Source organism: Thamnophis elegans, chromosome 14, assembly GCF_009769535.1.
Source record: "Thamnophis elegans isolate rThaEle1 chromosome 14, rThaEle1.pri, whole genome shotgun sequence".
In the NCBI taxonomy this organism is placed as follows: Eukaryota; Metazoa; Chordata; class Lepidosauria; order Squamata; family Colubridae; genus Thamnophis; species Thamnophis elegans.
Window position 1 is genome coordinate 37,031,281 of NC_045554.1, and position 17,503 is coordinate 37,048,783.

At 41.9% G+C, this 17,503-nt stretch overlaps 1 protein-coding gene across 1 annotated transcript in view; it reads right to left on the reverse strand.

Annotated features, from left to right (window-relative positions):
• CARMIL2 (capping protein regulator and myosin 1 linker 2) overlaps positions 1-17,503 on the reverse strand; it is a 96,980-nt gene that overhangs the window by 68,741 nt on the left and 10,736 nt on the right. The window contains exons 4-10 of the mRNA XM_032231128.1: positions 16,655-16,714; positions 13,013-13,134; positions 10,822-10,913; positions 8,999-9,069; positions 6,888-6,961; positions 5,950-6,025; positions 5,148-5,236 (exon numbers count right to left, since the gene is read on the reverse strand). Of these exons, the coding sequence (XP_032087019.1) occupies positions 5,148-5,236; positions 5,950-6,025; positions 6,888-6,961; positions 8,999-9,069; positions 10,822-10,913; positions 13,013-13,134; positions 16,655-16,714 (584 nt within the window). The remainder of the gene's footprint in view (positions 1-5,147; positions 5,237-5,949; positions 6,026-6,887; positions 6,962-8,998; positions 9,070-10,821; positions 10,914-13,012; positions 13,135-16,654; positions 16,715-17,503) is intronic.

Genomic DNA, 17,503 nt, shown 5'->3' on the forward strand with positions numbered 1-17,503 from the left:
CTACACAACCACCAGACAAGATGGAGCATCTCTCTTCTCTAGAAGTGCAAGGTGTTATGGAACCAAGACCTAGCCGCATGACTACTAGACGTATGGAGAAACAAGCTAAGAGGCAACAGCATCAACAATCATCGGCCATCGATCAAGGAACTACAACAACAAATCTGGAAGCAGTGGGAGGAGCTAGACCTAAGGTTAAACAGGCCGTGCAGGAAGCTCTAAAAATGCTTCAACCAACCAAAGATGACAACTAAGATTTTAACATGGAATGTCAACGGACTGAACTCTCCACAGAAGAGGAAGAAAATATTTCATTATCTTAAACAGTTTAAGAACGATGTAATTTGTTTGCAAGAAACTCATATCAAGTCAACTGATCAAAAATATTTGATCAACTCAAAACTTGGTCAACATTTTGCAGCTTCTGCTATGGAAAAGAAGAATGGTATAGTTGTATACTTAAGAAAAGATATGAAAGCTGAATTAATAGAAGCAGATCCCTTCGGAAGATATATTGCTTTAGACTTAATCTTAGAAGGGAAAAAGACATTACTTTTGGGAATTTATGCTCCCAATCAACAGCAAGATAGATTCTATAGAAATCTTCATGCTAAATTAGTACAGTGGGACTATAGTTCCTGTATACTATTGGGTGACTGGAATGGAGTGATAGACACTAAGAGAGATAAGAAGATTTCCCGCCTAAATACCAAGATGCGAGCAAAGTTACCCAAATCTTTCTTTGACATTATGGATGATTTTGAATTGAGAGATATCTGGCGAGAAAGAAATGCAGAGGAATATGACTTCACTTTCTTCTCGGACAGGCATCAATCCCTTTCAAGGATTGATTTTATTCTAACCACTAATGATTTGCTTTCTAGGGTCAAGAAAACAAAGATTGCAGCTAGAGTCCTTTCGGACCATAACCCAGTTTGGATGGAGTTGGGAAGGGTAGTGCAGGCAAGAAGGTTTTGGAGACTGAATGAAAATTTATTTAGATATGAAAACTATATTAATGATTGTAAAAAATTACTATCTGAATATTTTGTTTTGAATATGAATAAGGGTACATCTATGGAATTTGTATGGGATGCAAGCAAAGCGTATATGAGAGGAGTTTTGATGAATATAAATAAAACACATAGAAATAAGCAAGGGCTAAAACGAACAGAACTGGAAGAGGAAATTAAGAGAAAAGAGCTGGAGTTAACAAGGAAACCAGACGATACAAAGGTTAAGGAAGCTATTAACATATTAAAATCTCAATTTGACATGTTGATCTCTGACCAGGTAGCTACTAATTTATTATATGCAAAACACAATACTTTTTGTAATGCAAACAAACCTGGCAGATGGTTAGCTTATCAGATTAGGAAAAAAAGGAAAACTCGAAATATATCTAAACTGATTTACAGAGGGAAGGAGGTGTTCCAACAGGAAGAGATTCAAAAGGCTTTCTGGGAATTTTTTACAGAACTGTATAAAGGGGATAAAATTAATGGTTTAGACATAGACAAATATTTAGACAAGGAGAAAATACCTTCAGTTAGAGAAGAACACAGGCAAAAATTGAATCAACCAATAACCTCGGGGGAAATCCTGCAGGTAATTAAGCAATTAAAGCCAGGGAAAGCACCAGGTACAGATGGCTTGACAGCGGTTTACTACAAAAACTTACAGTTAGAAATGGTAGAACCTCTTAGAGAATTATTTAATATGATTCAAACGGAAGGTAAAGTCCCTCCATCTTGGAAGACAGCGTTTATATCTTTGATACCCAAAGAAGATCAAGATACTACTCAACCCAAAAATTATAGACCCATTTCATTACTGAATGTAGATTATAAAATTTTTACTAAAATATTAGCAAATAGGTTAATGTTGGTCATTCAACAATTGATACATACGGACCAAACAGGTTTTATACAAGGGAGACAGATGAAAAGTAATGTCAGATTAATTATTAATGCATTAGAATATTTGGGAAAGAACAACCAGATCCCTGCTGCGTTTATATTTTTGGATGCTGAGAAGGCCTTTGATCGAGTTAACTGGCAATTTCTGCTGAAGATATTGCAAAAAATGCAGATAGGAGATAATTTTTTACAGTCAATTAAAGCAATATACCAACAGCAAACAGCACAAATCATAGTCAATGGAAGTTTAACAGACTCTTTTCAAATTGGAAAAGGTACAAGACAGGGTTGTCCTTTGTCCCCATTATTGTTTATTATAACTTTGGAAGTATTGTTGAATAAAATACGGGGCTTGGATGGTTTAAAAGGGATCAAGATTAGGCAGCAAGAATATAGAGTCCGCGCTTTTGCGGATGATTTGGTCATAATATTGGAACAACCGCAGGAATCCAGTATGGTTTTAATGAATACGATTAATCAATATGGTCAAGTGTCTGGCTTTAAAATAAACTTAGGAAAAACCAAAATATTAGCTATAAATATGAATATTAAACAAAAGGAAGAATTAGGAGTGATGCTAGGATGTGAGGTAGTTAAAAAAGTCAAATATCTTGGAGTTAACATTTTAACTTCAAATGGGAAATTATATAAGCATAATTATGAACCACTTTGGCATAGCATACAGACAGAGATGAAAAAATGGGAGAAATTGCACTTATCTTTGCTGGGCAGGATAGCGGCAGTGAAAATGAACATTTTACCAAAATTTTTATTTCTTTTCCAAATGTTACCTATACTTAAAAAAGATGCGAACCTTTTAGAATGGCAGAAGGGTATCAACAAATTTGTGTGGGCAGGAAAGAAGCCGAGGGTAAAGATGAAAATAATGCAAGATGTACGCGAGAGAGGAGGATTGAAACTACCTAATTTAAAACTATATTATGATGCAGTGGCATTATCTGTAATTAGTGATTGGATTCATTTAACCAATGATAGAATATTGAACATTGAGGGACACAATCTGGTATTTGGTTGGCATGCTTACCTGTTATTCAACAAAAAATTGGATAAGAACTTTAAAAGTCATATTTTGAGAAATGCTTTATTGCGGGTTTGGAAGAAATACCAATATAAATTAAATGACAAGATACCCATGTGGGCAATTCCTAGACATGCAATTGAAAATATGAATACAGCACAAAAACAGGACAGATTTACTTACAGACAGCTTCTTACCTCGGAAAGGGGGGTATTACAATTAAAATCTTTAGAGGTATTAAAAGAGGAGAAGGTAGTTCAAACATGGTTCCAGTATGGGCAATTACAGGCTAGGTGGAAAATAGATCAAAAAATTGGCTTTATTCAAGTTGAGGATAATCTGTTTAAACAAATAAGAGATCAAAGCTTAATGCATATAAAGAGGATATATAATGTATTAATACAGATGGATTCGGAAACAGAATTAGTTAAAGATTGTATGATAAAATGGGCTCAAAATATTGAGGAACCAATAATGTTGGATACATGGGAAAGAATTTGGGTAAGAAATGTGAAATTTACACAAGCTCAAAATCTGAGAGAAAATTTTTACAAGATGTTTTATAGATGGCATTTAGATCCTAAAAAGTTGGCTTCTATGTATCCGAATGTACAGCCTAAATGTTGGAGGTGTGGTTCTCTCGATGCTACAAATTATCATATATGGTGGACCTGCCAAAAGGTTAAGGCATTTTGGATAAAAATATGGTGGGTCATGCAAAATGTTTTTTAAAAAAGGATAAAGTTTATTCCTCAGTTATTTTTACTAGGTATATGTACTGATTTTACAGTGGTAGAGACCAATTTGATTCTGCACCTGATAACTGCAGCAAGACTGTTGGTGGCGCAATATTGGAAGAAGGAAGACTTGCCTACAATCCAAGAATGGACATTGAAAGTAACAAACTTAGCTGAAATGGCTAAAATATCGGCATATCTCAAAGATCATTCAAATGAGAGATATAAACGAGACTGGAAAAAATGGATTGACTATATACAAAATAAATACGGGACTAAGAAATTCCAGTTAGCCTATGCTTAAGATCAGAAATGATTTAAACTGTTAAAAGTTAGTTCAGTAAGAAGAAGCTAAGTTCAATCTAGAATGTCATTAATTTCTTTATTTCTTTTTTCTCAATAGATTTTAGACTGTGTTAGTTAAAAATCCATACCGTGTACGGGTTCTGGGAAGTCGGGGGGGGAAGGAGGAGGGGGGATGGGGGGGTGGAGGGAGGGAGGGGTACACACAACAAAAAAAATTGTATTTCAATGTCTTAATGATTGACAAATGATGACATATTTGTGTTTGTTTTTTTTTAAAGAAAAATAAAAAAGTTCTCTTAAAAAAAAAAAAAAAAAGATATTACTTGTAGGTGAATTCTCACCTCTAATATATATCTTATCTCATTTGTTACTTAGTCTTTGTATATCATAATTCCTTTTAAATTGTTCCTTAAGTTATTTTAAGTTAATAAAATATCTCATTTATATATCTTAATTCTCATTGTCTTTCTTATCAAACCATTTGTATAGTTTCTCCCAGACTTTATAGAAGTCTGTGTCTTCTTTTTCATTAATCAGCAGTGTTAGTCTATTCATTTCGGCTATTTCTAAAATTTTATTCATAACCATTGTACTAGTGGGGGCATTTTCTTTCTTGCATTTTTACATGCTTTCAAACTGCTAGGTTGGCAGAAGCTGGGACAAGTAACAGGAGCTCTCTCTGTTACGTGGCGCTAGGGATTCGAACCGTTGAACTGCCGACCTTTCTGATCGACAAGCTCAGCATCTTAGCCACTGAACCACTATGTCCCTCTTGTGTAAAAGTAGGTAGTTTTAAAACAAATAAAATTAGTTGAACTACCCAGAGTCATTGGGACTCGGCCAGTATACAGATTTTATTGCTGCTACCACCAATAGCAATGATTCATTCTCTTTCATTAAATTGTTTTTGTTTTTTTTGTTTTGTTTGTGGGTTGGAATTCTTTTGTTTGGTTATTTTCCAAGATTGTTTACTCACCTCTGAATAACTGCAGTGTTTCTTTTACAGTGTTGCTTTAAATGATGGGATCTCATAGTCGGCTACTCTAATGCAAACTCAATTGTCAGAAAGCTTCCACCTTTTTACCATGCTTAGAATTTTATTTCTTAAATTTCTAAGGAAGCTGCCGTTCAAACACCTTTGCTTACCATTTTAAGCCACAGTTTTCCAGTTCCAACTCTTGCAAAGTCACTGATTTTCTCAGGGCCAGAAGGATCTCCTCCAAAATAACCTGATTCTGTTGTAAGGAAAAGAGATGGTATTCAGCCAGTTCTGACAGGTTCGGGAGAACCGGTAGCGGAAATTTTGAGTAGTTCGGAGAACCGGCTAATAGGCTGGCCCCGCCCCTGCTGCCTCCCAGCTGATCTTCTTTTGTTGCCCTGAACAGGAGAATGGAGCTGGAAAGCAGGTTACTGAGATGGGGAGGGAATGGGGATTTTGCAGTATCCTTCCCCTGCCACGCCCACCAAGCCATGCCCAAAAAGCCATACCACGCTCAGAAAACCACACCATGCCGACAAAGCCACACCCACAAAACCAGTAGTAATTTTTTTTTTTGAATTTTACTACTGAGCCACGCGTAGACAAAACTAAGAAACGAAAACAGAGGGAAAAAGTTCTCCTTCCAAGTTATGAAAGTTGTGATCAAAGAAAGGCCAGGCACTTCTTGATATTTTACTGGTATAAAGCAGGTCTAATAATCAATAATCAGTATTGAAAGCCCTTATTGCATTTCAATCCAATTTCACCTCTTCTCTCTCATCTTCCATTCTGATCATTATCTCATCCTGGTCTGGTTATGGGAACATAAAAAACTATTTCATTCCAGAGAAAGACTGTAACCCTTGTCACACAATAGCGCATCAAAATGCTTTTATACAAAGTGCTAAACTTGATTAGGATTAAACACATTTAGATGGGTTTTTTCCCAAGGTCTCTTCGCTGGCTCACCAGTTTGAAGTCTTTGCAACTTAGCTTTGTAAACCACTGATTAAACGATAAGCTGGTCACACAAAGAGCAATATCTCTGCAGAAAAACAATATACAAAGATAATTTCAGTGCCGTCTGGAAAGAGTTGTAATTAAAATAGAGAAATTCTGGTCCCAATTGCAGTCGTAAATGATCTGACCGAAGCTTCCCAAGAGCATGAAGCAAACTCCTTGTCCCGACCAAAAACCCTTTTATTAATTTACTGTGAATTCTGTTCATTCACATCCAGCAAAATCTTTCAAGGGAGGATTTACAGTCACAGACCTTATCTGGCTTGGAGAGCTGCCAGGCTGACATCTGCAAAACTTGGCAAGGAGTCTTGGAGAGTCACGTATCAATTAAACGAACTAATTGTCTCCTGCAAACTCCACTACCCTTTTGCTCCTTTTATTTCCTCTAGGAGTGTCCATTCATTGTCCACCTCTGGCCTTACTCCCAAGTCAACCCCTGTTCTTTAGCTGTTCCCTTCATCTGGCAACTCTGCTCATGCGCACCCTGGGAACAGGCTCCAGATGTTTGTCTACCTCACTGATGTCTGACTCTGAAGGCAGCTGATAACTGGCATATGGCTCTGTCCCCCTCTCTGCCTCCATCACAGAGCCCTCATCAGAGCCTTCCCCAGACTCCAGGACTGGCCATGTTCCTCCCCAACCTCCTCATTGTCCGAATCTGCTGCCAGCTCTGCTGGCCACTGGCAGGCCACAACAGTAAGTTGAAGACAACCCACTTAAGGCTAGAATTCTGCTTCTAATTTTTTTGAAGCAAGAAATGAAATTGGGGTTGCGAGTCTTAGAACTTATTTGAACACTCTTTCGTGAGTGCTATCACACAAACGGCAACCTACAATTTGCACCTCCAAGCCCGTCCACTACCCCAGGATTCTTTTATAGAAACTCACTGGCTGGGCAGGTGGTTGAAATCCAACAGGTTGAATTCTCTGCATCCCCGCGCGTGATAAATATTATCCACAACCTGGGAGGGGAAAAAAGGACTTTGCTTACGGGGAATAAGGAAATATTAGACTGTGCAGAAATGGATAGATTAATATTGAAGATAAAAGAAAAAGAAGACACATAATATTTTTGAACGTGAGACTTGTTTTATCAATGGTTGGGTAATAGAGGTAAAAATTAGGACTTTAATATCGTTATGTAAACAAATTGACTCAGACAGTACGCTTTTCACTAAGCACTTAATGTATACAAAGAGAAACTATATAAATAATATTTTTAGAAAGGATTTGTGATCAGTGATTGGTCGCTATCTTTGCTGAGTACCCAAGTGTTTTGAAACGACCTAGTGAAAATTGAAAAGAAGTTTTCTAATGAAAAGGAGGACCAGGGGAAACATGATAGCAGTGTTCCAATATCTCAGGGGCTGCCCCAAAGAAGAGGGAGTCAAGCTATTCTCCAAAGCACCCGAGGCTAGAACAAGAAGCAATGGGTGGGAACTAATCAAGGAGAGAAGCAACCTAGAACTGAGGAGAAATTTCCTGACAGTGAGAACAATTAATCAGTGGAACAGCTTCCCTCCAGAGGTTGTGGGTGCTTCATCACTGAAGGCTTTTTAAAAGAGATTGGACAGCCACTTGTCTGAAATGGTATAAGGTCTCTTGCTTGAGCAGGGGGCTGGACCAGAAGACCTCTGAGATCCCTTCCTACTCTGTTATTCTGTTCTGACCTCAATCCATTTGTTTCATTCCTCCTCTGAAGCAGTTCAGGTTGAATGATCCCACTCTTTGTTTGTCACTTTCTCTCCATCTTCCTCTGACTCATCTCTGCTGCCAGATACAAGTCAGCCCTATGTTACTTCTGCCCATGCTTCACTGAGTTGTACAGGCAATGTTTGTTTATGAGAGGAAAAAGACAAAATGCAAAATAACAAAAAGAAGAGCCGATGCATTTGTACAACCCAGCTCCCTCTATTGTAAAAACTGTCAAGGGCTCCCAAAGGACCTAACTGAAGGCCTGGGAGAACATCTAGTTTGCAGGCATATTGCTAAAAATGTAGTAGGGAAAGTGCTGAGAGTGGCAGGCCAAGCACCTTATATTTCTGCAAATAAGGGGGGGTGAAAGCAGAGACCTCACCCTGCCAACAAAAGTGTGTCTAGTCAAGGCTCTGGTTTTCCCAGCTGTAATGGATGGCTGTGAAAGTTGGACCATAAGGAAGGCTGAGCGACAAAGAATTGAGGCCTTTGAAGGTGGCCAAAGTCTTCAGGATCTGGCCTTCTAAAGAGCAGTCAGGGTTGATCTCCTCTAGGACTGACAGATTTGATCACCTTGCAGTCCAAGGGACTCACAGGAGTCTTCTCCAGCACCAGAGTTCAAAGGCCTCCATTCTTTGGCGATGAGCCTTTCTTATGGTCCAACTTTCACAGCCATACGTTGCAACTGGGAAAACCAGAGCCATGACTATACACACTTTTTTGGCAGGGTGATGGCTCTGCTTTTTAGGATGCTGTCTAGATTTGCCAATAGCAGTTAGACTAGCAATAGCAGTTAGACTTATATACCGCTTCATAGGGCTTTCAGCCCTCTCTAAGCGGTTTACAGAATCAGCATATTGCCCCCAACAACAATCCGGGTCCTCATTTTACCCACCTCGGAAGGATGGAAGGCTGAGTCAACCCTGAGCCGGTGAGATTTGAACAGCCGAACTGCAGAACTGCAGTCAGCTGAAGTAGCCTGCAGTGCTGCATTTAACCACTGCGCCACCTCGGCTCCTGCCAAGGCTATTATAGAGGGCCAAAGAGATCATCTTGAGGGAAATACTCAGAAGCTGTTTCAGAAACAACAAGGGCCAGGAAACATTCCTTAAACCTTTATAGCTTTCCTCCCCAGGAGCAAGCGTCTTTTAATTTCTTGGCTAGTCCCCATCTGTGATGATCTTGGAGCCCAGGAAAATAAAATCTGTCACTACCTCCATTTTTTTCTACAAAGGTCAATATTTCTTTTTATGTTTGCGGCTGAGCTAAAAATGACTCCTCTCTTTCTTAGCATTCCACCTTACCCATTGGATTTCCTCTTGGGCAGAAAGGCCACTGTAATCGCAGAGGGCAGCGTAGGTCTCTGAGAATCCACCTGTAAGCATGTAAAAGGTAAAGGTAAAGGTTCCCCTTGTATATATGTGCTAGTCGTTCCCAACTCTAGGGGGCGGGGCTCATCTCCATTTCAAAGCCGAAGAGCCAGTGCTGTCCGAAGACATCTCCGTGGTCATGTGGCCAGCATGACTAAACACTGAAGGCACATGGAACGCTGTTACCTTCCCACCAAAGATGGTTCTTATTTTTCTATTTTCATTTTTACATGCTTTCGAACTGCTAGGTTGGCAGAAGCTGGGACAAGTCATGGGAGCTCACTCCGTTATGCGGCGTTAGGGATTCGAACCGCCGAACTGCTGACCTTTCTGATTGACAAGCTCAGCGTCTTAGCCACTGCGTCCCCTTGTAAGCGTGAGGAGATGCTAAATATTATAGAAGATGGGGGAGGAGTTTGCCTAACTTTACAGAGAACCATCAATTAATCTAAAGATCCCAAAAATGACATTACACACAACTACAATTCGGTTGGAGCTGATGTTGCCTCAAGATCATTTGGGAGATAGATTCGGATCTCAGAGTCGCACTTCCTTAACAGGGTCATGAAAGGAACTTCCTCAGAGATTGCATTACAGGTAGTCCTTGACTTACAACAGTTTGTTTAGTGACTGTTCAAAGTTAGAATGGCCCTGAAAAATATGATTCATGACTGTTTCCGCCACTTATGGTCCTTGCAGCAGCCCCCATGGTCACATGATCAAAATTCAGCCGCTTGGCAACTGGTTCATACAGTATTTATGAGGGTTGCCATGCCCCGGGGTGGCGTGACTCACTTTTGTGACCTTCTGACAAGCAAAGTCAATGGGGAAGCCAGATCTGCTTAACAACCATGTTACTTAACCATTAGTACTGTATTTTTGGAGTATAAGACGCACCCTTTTCCCACAAAAAAGAGGCTGAAAATCAGGGTGCATTATATACACCAAATGCACCATTTTTGGTGTCCTGAAACCCCGCCCCCTTCACCAAAATGGCCCTGCAGAGCCTTTAGGAGGCTTCCAGAGTGCTCCTGGGAGATGGGGAGGGGGGAATTGAGCGAAAAAATGGGCCATTTTTTGTACCCCCCCAGCCCCCAGGAAGCACTCCATAAGTCTCCTAAAAGCTATGCATGCCCCCCCCTTTTTTTGGACAAAAAATGGGCCCATTTTTTGTGAGACACGGTACGTTTTTGGGAGGTCTGCAGAGTGCAAAAACTTTTTTTAAAAATTTGCCTCTTCAAAATCTTGATGCGTCTTATACTCCGAAAAATATGATAACTGTTACTGAACAGTTGCAATGATTCCCTTAACAGCAGTGGCAAGAAAGTCATAAAATCGGGCAAACCCCACTTAACAAATGTTTCACTTAGTAACATAAATTTGGGGCTCAATTCTGGTCATAAGTTGAGTATTTTGTATACTGTATTTTGGGCACTTGGGCGTCCTCTAGGCCAGTGTTTCTCAACCTTGGCAACTTGAAGATGTCTGGACTTCAAGTCCCAGAATTCCCCAGCCAGCGAATGCTGGCTGGGGAATTCTGGGACTTGAAGTCCAGACATCTTCAAGTTGCCAAGGTTGAGAAACACTGCTCTAGGCAATGGTGTTGTTACCGGCAAATCCTTTCAGCCCAGAACACCCTTCGGTTAGCTTTGTGGGTGCTTCTGACATGAATAGGGAGAGCCTAGGTCAAAAACAATTCTCCAATTGCTCCTTGTGGAATATTTCCCCCCTCATTAATTTTCATACAGCTGAATTACCGCAAGGACTTTCTTTCCATGCTTCTTCCAAGGAATTGGTCGTCCCTTGAATTCTCGCAAGCAGGCTGGGAGAAGCGTTCTGGAGGAGATCTCTTTAATATCAAGAGAGTGATTAAAATTAGCATGAAAGAAATAACTTTATTAAAGAAAAAGGGCCAAATACCATTTTATTTCAGGGACTTTTCCTTTTGAGAGAGGAGCTGGCTGGATAAGAGAAGCTTCCCATCTTTTTAAAAATATGGGTTTTTTTAAAAAAAATATTTCGATCCCTTCACAATGGCCTTGATATCAGAACATATAAATATTGTCATGAGTAATTAAAAAGCGAGCCCGTTCAGTCTTAGCCTTAGTCACAACATCTCAACCATCTCTTTTGAACAGATGTTTCTAAATTGGAGGAGAAAACTCCATCCTTCTTCCATCCTTCCAAGGTGGGTAAAATGAGGACCCAGATTCATGGGGGGAAGATGCTGACTCTGTAAACTGCTTAGAGAGGGCTGTAAAGCACTGTGAAATGATTTATAAGTCTAAGACAGGGGTCCTCAAACTATGGCCTATAAGCAGAATACAGCCCGCTGAAACCATTAATCTGGCCCGCACGCAGTAGTGAAATTCATTTTTTTTTTACTACCAGTTCTGTGGGCATAGCTTGGTGGGCATGGTGTGGCTTGGGAATGTGGCATGGGAAGGATACTGCAAAATCCCCATTCCCACCCCACTCTGGGGCTAGCCAGAGGTGGTATTCTCCGGTTCTCTGAAATACTCAAAATGTCTGCTACCAGTTCTCCAGAACCTGTCAGACCCTGCTGAATTTCACCCCCGCCCTGCCCTCATCACCCCACCTACCTGCTGGCCCCCACCCGCCTTCTGGAAGCCAAGGAGGCCAAAAATGGGATGTAGAGTCCCCGGGAGGTAAAAAACGGCCCCGTTTTGGGACGACAAAATGATTCTAGAGGCCAAGGAGGGAGCCAGCAGAGAGAGGAGAGAGAGGGAGAGGGAGAGGGAGAGGGAGAGGGAGGGAGGGAGGGAGGGAGGGAGGGAGAGAGAGAGAGAGAGAGAGAGGGAGGGAGGGAGAGAGAGAGAGAGAGAGAGAGAGAGAGAGAAACACACAAACAGAAGTCCCTCACCCCATCCACTCACCCCCAAGGCAGCCACATCCCTTCAGTAACCTGGCTTCCAACCCCAGGAGCATAACAAATTAAAGTTTAATTTGTTTGTATTGTTTAATGGACTGCTAAATTGGCCATGCACATCAAGTCACATGCCCACCTAGCCATGCCAGTCTGGTCCTCCAACAGGTTGAGGGACCCTGAATTGGCCCCCTCTTTAAAAAGTTTGAGGACTCCTGGTCTAAGTGCTATTGCTATCATCAGCTGAGGTGAAGAAGGATGCTGAGAGCTGTAATTCATCCAGATCTCGAAAGCCAGGGTATCAATGATCGTGCTTCATTCATTCAATAGTCATGCCTAGATCCCATCTTTAGTGGTTGTTATGTCTAGGGAGGTTCTCAATCATCCAGCCCATGGCTGTCCCAAAGGTTTTTGGTTTTGTTTTAAAAAAAAAAAAAAAAAAAAAAGCAACTGGACTTTCTTGTTTTTTTTTTCTTGAAAACATTTCACTTCTCATCCAAGAAGCTTCTTCATCCAAGAACTTCTCATCCAAGAAGTGTCAGGGTTCCAAAAAGCATCCAAAAGGAAATCAGAGTCCAAGGAAAAGCATTCCTCAAAGTTCCAATTTATTAAGAGAGCCATGTTGGCACCTATGGGAAAACCCAAATCTGAAAGCTTCCTGGTTTTCCCCACCCAGTTGAAAGTTCAAGATCTTGGCCCCACACCCACAAAGTCCATCACATGGTCCAATTTTCCACTGCCATCCTGGCAATTCCACCCATCCAGTTCCGATCACGTACAGAGGTGCAAAGACAAAGGATGACCTTGGCTTTCTAGAAAGAATGTTGTTATGGCTACATATCATCTAACTCCGTACAATCCCCTCTCCTATTTTCCCACAATAGAAAATGCATAGTAGAATAATAGAAAGTGTGGCAGGCCAAAGATCCAAAAGGAAAAATGGCTGCAGGCCTGACAAGAAGCTTCTGAAAAAGTTGTGAAGAAGGGGAAAAAAAAACCAGAGGAAGTCCAGTTGCCTTTGGGATATCTTTTCCGGTTTATCATCTCTGACAACTCCTTACCCAGGCGAGGATCCCGGGAAAACCTTTTTGAGTGACGTAATCATGTGGCTGACTGCTTGTTCCAGATTGTCCGATGACAGGAAGTCAAACTCAAAGGAAGAGGTATCCGCGTCTATGACAATCTGGACAAGATGGAAGAAACATGAGAAGGAGGTAGAGGTAGTTCTCGACTTACAACCGTTCGTTTTAGTGACTGTTCAAAGTCACACCACCTCTGAAAATTGTGACTTAGGACCAGTCCTTCTACTTGCAACTGCTGCAGCATCCTCACACAGTCACATAATTAAAATCCGGGTGCTTGGCAACCAACTTGTATTGATAATGGTTTGTCAACCCTGAAGCTGGCCTGACCGAAGCCATCTGAGAGCTTCAGTGTTGCCATACTAAAGCTGAAGGATGGGTGGAGGGGAATAGAGATAGCTGGGGATTTGTAGCCAAAACAAAATACTTTCTCTTGGGAACCAAGGACACACCTGGTCAGAGGAAGGGGGAGTGGTGTCACAGGGCAACCAGGCAGCTTCTTGATTGGATGATGTGACTAGTTGTTTGGGGATGGAGACAACTTTTATTTTAATTAGAGGAAAACCATGGGTCTTCATCTAATTTCCACCAGAACTGTGCCAATATTGTATGTATGTGTGTATGTATGTATTTTTAGAATTTAGAATTTATTTGTTATTTATAGGCCGCCCTTTTCCCTGAGGGGACTCAGGGCGGCTTACAGTTCATGGGAAGGGGGGTGCAAGATAAAACATAAGACAGTGCGTAAATAAAAATAAAACAATAAAACACAACTTTCATTCAGCATTCGGGTGGGGCGGATTAGTTATTTACATGCATGTATGCATGCATGTAAATAAAATGTGTGTGTGTGTGTGTGTGTGTGTGTGTGTGTGTTTCAGCATAACTCTGGAGCACCTCGAGCAATTTCAACCAAGCTTGGTACAGAGATGACTTACTTTCTGGAGAAAAATACTGTGGGGGTAAGACATCCCTACAACCCCTCGGGATGTGTGTTCTGTTAAGATGCAGCCTGTTGTGCCTTAAAATGGCTTCTACTGTACTGCGGTATAATAGCTCCTACTGTACAGCGCAGTGGAGTTGCCATAGTAACAACTTCACAGTACTCCACCAAGGGGCTCCCTCTGATAAGGGGGGAAAATCCAACTTTAGAAATTATGTTTGGTCCGGACATTTGCTACTATAAATAAATAAGTACCCGGGCAACGCCGGGCTTTCGGCTAGTATCCAATAAAACTATTCTTTGAAGAATCTACCTGCCTTGGAGTTTTGTTCATTATGGGTGTATTACTTGGAACCCTGACAATGATCTTCCCAGCCAGCTTCCTACGAGTCAACGAGGCAAACTGGGTTTAATGACCAATCCAGAACTCTCCAGCCCACATGGGGAGTTGAAATCCACACATTTTACAGTTGTTAAAAGTTGAGAAACACTGTCCTGGTGTTTCAAGGCAGTCTGGAAACAGCCGTCTCTTCCAAACACCAGGTGATTTCAGCCATTGCCGTCAACAAAATTAAACTAAGTCGATCATCACTTAGGTCCGTGATGGCAAACCTATGGCACGCTCTCTCTGAAGGCACATGGAGCTGTCACCAGATGCTCTTCTGGTTTCCAGAGCACACACCTGTGCCAGCCAGTTGGTCTTCCTGGGTGCTGGAATGCCAGAAAATGACCTGAAAATGGGCCAAATAATGGCCAAAACCCAGCAAAAAATCAAGCCATTTTTAGGGATATTTTCAAGCCATTTTTAGGGACAAAAACAGCCCCCCAAATGCCCAAAAAACAGATATGCACATGCTGGTCAGCTGGCCTTCAGATTTCCGGTGCTCCGGCATACGCACATGTGTTCCGGTTCGTGGCACGACTAAAGCGCGCCCGATTAAACCGCATCGCTGACGTCATCAGCAGGGCGACAACAGCGACCGCGGAGAAAGAAGGGCGCTTTAAATAGCGCTTTGAAAGCAAGCCGATTCAAGTTAAGGTAAGGGTTAGGGTTAGGGTTAGGGTTAGGTTTAGGGTTAGGTTTAGGGTTAGGTTAAGGGTTAGGGTTAGGGTTAGGTTTAGCGTTAGGTTAAGGGTTAGGTTTAGGGTTAGGTTTAGGTTAAGGGTTAGGTTTAGGGTTAGGTTTAGGATTAGGTTTAGGGGGGTTAGGTTTAGGTTTAGGGGTTAATTTTAGCTTTAGCGTTCACAGCGTGCTTTTTTCGTCGCACTGTGATGATGTCAGCTACGCGGTTTCGTCGAGCGCGCTTTAGTTGAATGCGGTTTTGTGGTGGAACCGTTCCGGTTTGGGCCCTTGGTGCCGAAAAGCTTTGCCATCACTGACTTAGGCTGTTTGTAAGGTAATGCTGTCTTCTTTTGTTTGGTTTCTTAATGAGGGGCAGGAATATAATTTTATTCTAAAAGGGACCGTTGTCCTTTCGCGGCTGGACATTTGCAATTTCAATGAGATTAGATCGACGGTTGAATGTCACGGCTCTTAAGAGGTCTGGGCATCCTGCCTCCTGGGCCTTTGGCTGCACTCCTCAGTTAGACCAATGCTTCCGTTTACTTCCTCTCCAGTGTCATGAAACTATTCCCATCCCCTCAATGTCTGTGCGTGCGTCATTGGTGTTCAGAAAGAAACCGAAGATGAGTGAACGATGCCGAAGACGTCAGGAGCAGCCAAGAAGGCTGCAATTTTTTTTTTATAAAAGTCTCGTAGCGTTGTAAGCAAAGATTTGAGGCCTGATTCAAGGCAAGTTCTTAAGACAATTTCTTTGGCACATTCGCCAAGGGAAAGAAAAGAGTTTCTCCAAGAAGATACCATAAACTCAACCGGCAGGGGTGGGAGAAAAGCATATGAGCCACGGTGGCCCAGTGGTGAGAGTGCAGGCTACTTCTGCCGGCTGCCTGCAGAAGTTCAAATCTAACCACGCTCAAAACTGACTCAGCCTTCCATCCTTCTGTGGGTCAAATGAGGACCCAAATTGTTGGGGGCAATAGGCTGACTCTGTAAACCGCTTAGAGAGGGCTATAAAAGCAGTATATAAGTCTGAGTGATGTTGCTATTGCTATATTTTATAGAGGAGGAAGCAGATCACACAGTCCAGAGGTGGGTTCCTACCAGTTCGCACCTATTCGGTAGAACCGGTTCATCAAATCTACCGAACCGGTTAGAAGAGGTTCCACCAGTGGACCCGGAAAGCAGGCCACACCTACAGAAGAGGTTCCAAAATTTTGGGAAATCCACCACTGGTCCTTGGATAGGATTATTCTACACTATCATGCTCATATTTATAAAACTCAGTGGCTCTGTGAAAGGTAAGGATGCCTACTGCGTTTGTGGTGCAATCAGAACATTGCGTGTGTTGAAGTTGTTTTAACGCAAACCAAAGGTGCCTTTTAAAAAACAAGTTTGCATCATATTCTTATGCATGCCAGTGCTGTGTGTGAGGTAATTTAAGGTGGTTCTGACAAGTGTCGTCGACATCTTCATATCCGGTCACATGGGCGGCAAGCCACTCCCATCCGGTCACATGGGCAGCAAGCCACTCCCACAAAGGAGGCCACACCCACAGAGTAGGTTCGAACAATTTTTGAAACCCACCACTGACACAGTCCATTCCTCAACCTCAATGTACCTTTCTAGCTTCTTTCATTTTGATCAATTGCACAGCTAGGAAGCTGAAGCTAACTTGGACCTGTAAAGAGAAACGCACAAGTGTTATTCTAGACTTGCTTTTGGCCGTAACGAGCAGATAGCTAAACACAAGGACAGGAAGCTCAAATACAAAGCCCAAATAAGGTATTGATGAAAGAAATGTCCTTCTGGGTTCGGCTCCAAGGGGGGAAAAAGACAGTGGAGACATGGAGGCTGCTTGGAAAGATGGTTTATTGTTGGACAGGGCCACATGGCTTGAGCCCTGAACAGAAAAGGTGATCACATGCTTCAATGTTGGTGGAGAAGAAGAGAAGGGCTGAAGGAGGGGCTTGCTAGGCTTTTTATAACCTGTTTAGTCCCACCTCTCTGTTTCCTGTTCCTGTGTAAGAAATGTATTCTGATTGGTTGTCAGACTCCCATGGGACCATGCAGGGGCAACTCTCTGGGCTGTGTTTTGAATCCAGGTTTAGTTGAGTTCTCAGATGCCATGTGGTCAGTTGAGTAAAGGGCCAATATTATCATGCTTTTACTCCCATCCCCCCTGGGGCTGCAGTGGAGAAGTCTTTATTATGTAAAAGGGACTAACCTTGGCCTTCTTAATGGCCCATTAACAGTGGGGATGGGCAGGAAGCTACAGGCAACTATTCTGTCTTTTAAAACATGTTTCTTTCTTTTCATATCCAGAGAAATATTCTGCCTTTTCAATATTTCCTAGGATATTTCATTTTTCTGGGAGAGGGCTGGGTGATAACTTCCCACAATCTGAAACCCACCCACTCCATTTTGTCAGCTGCCCAGAATCACATATGATTCTGCTTCATCAATAAAC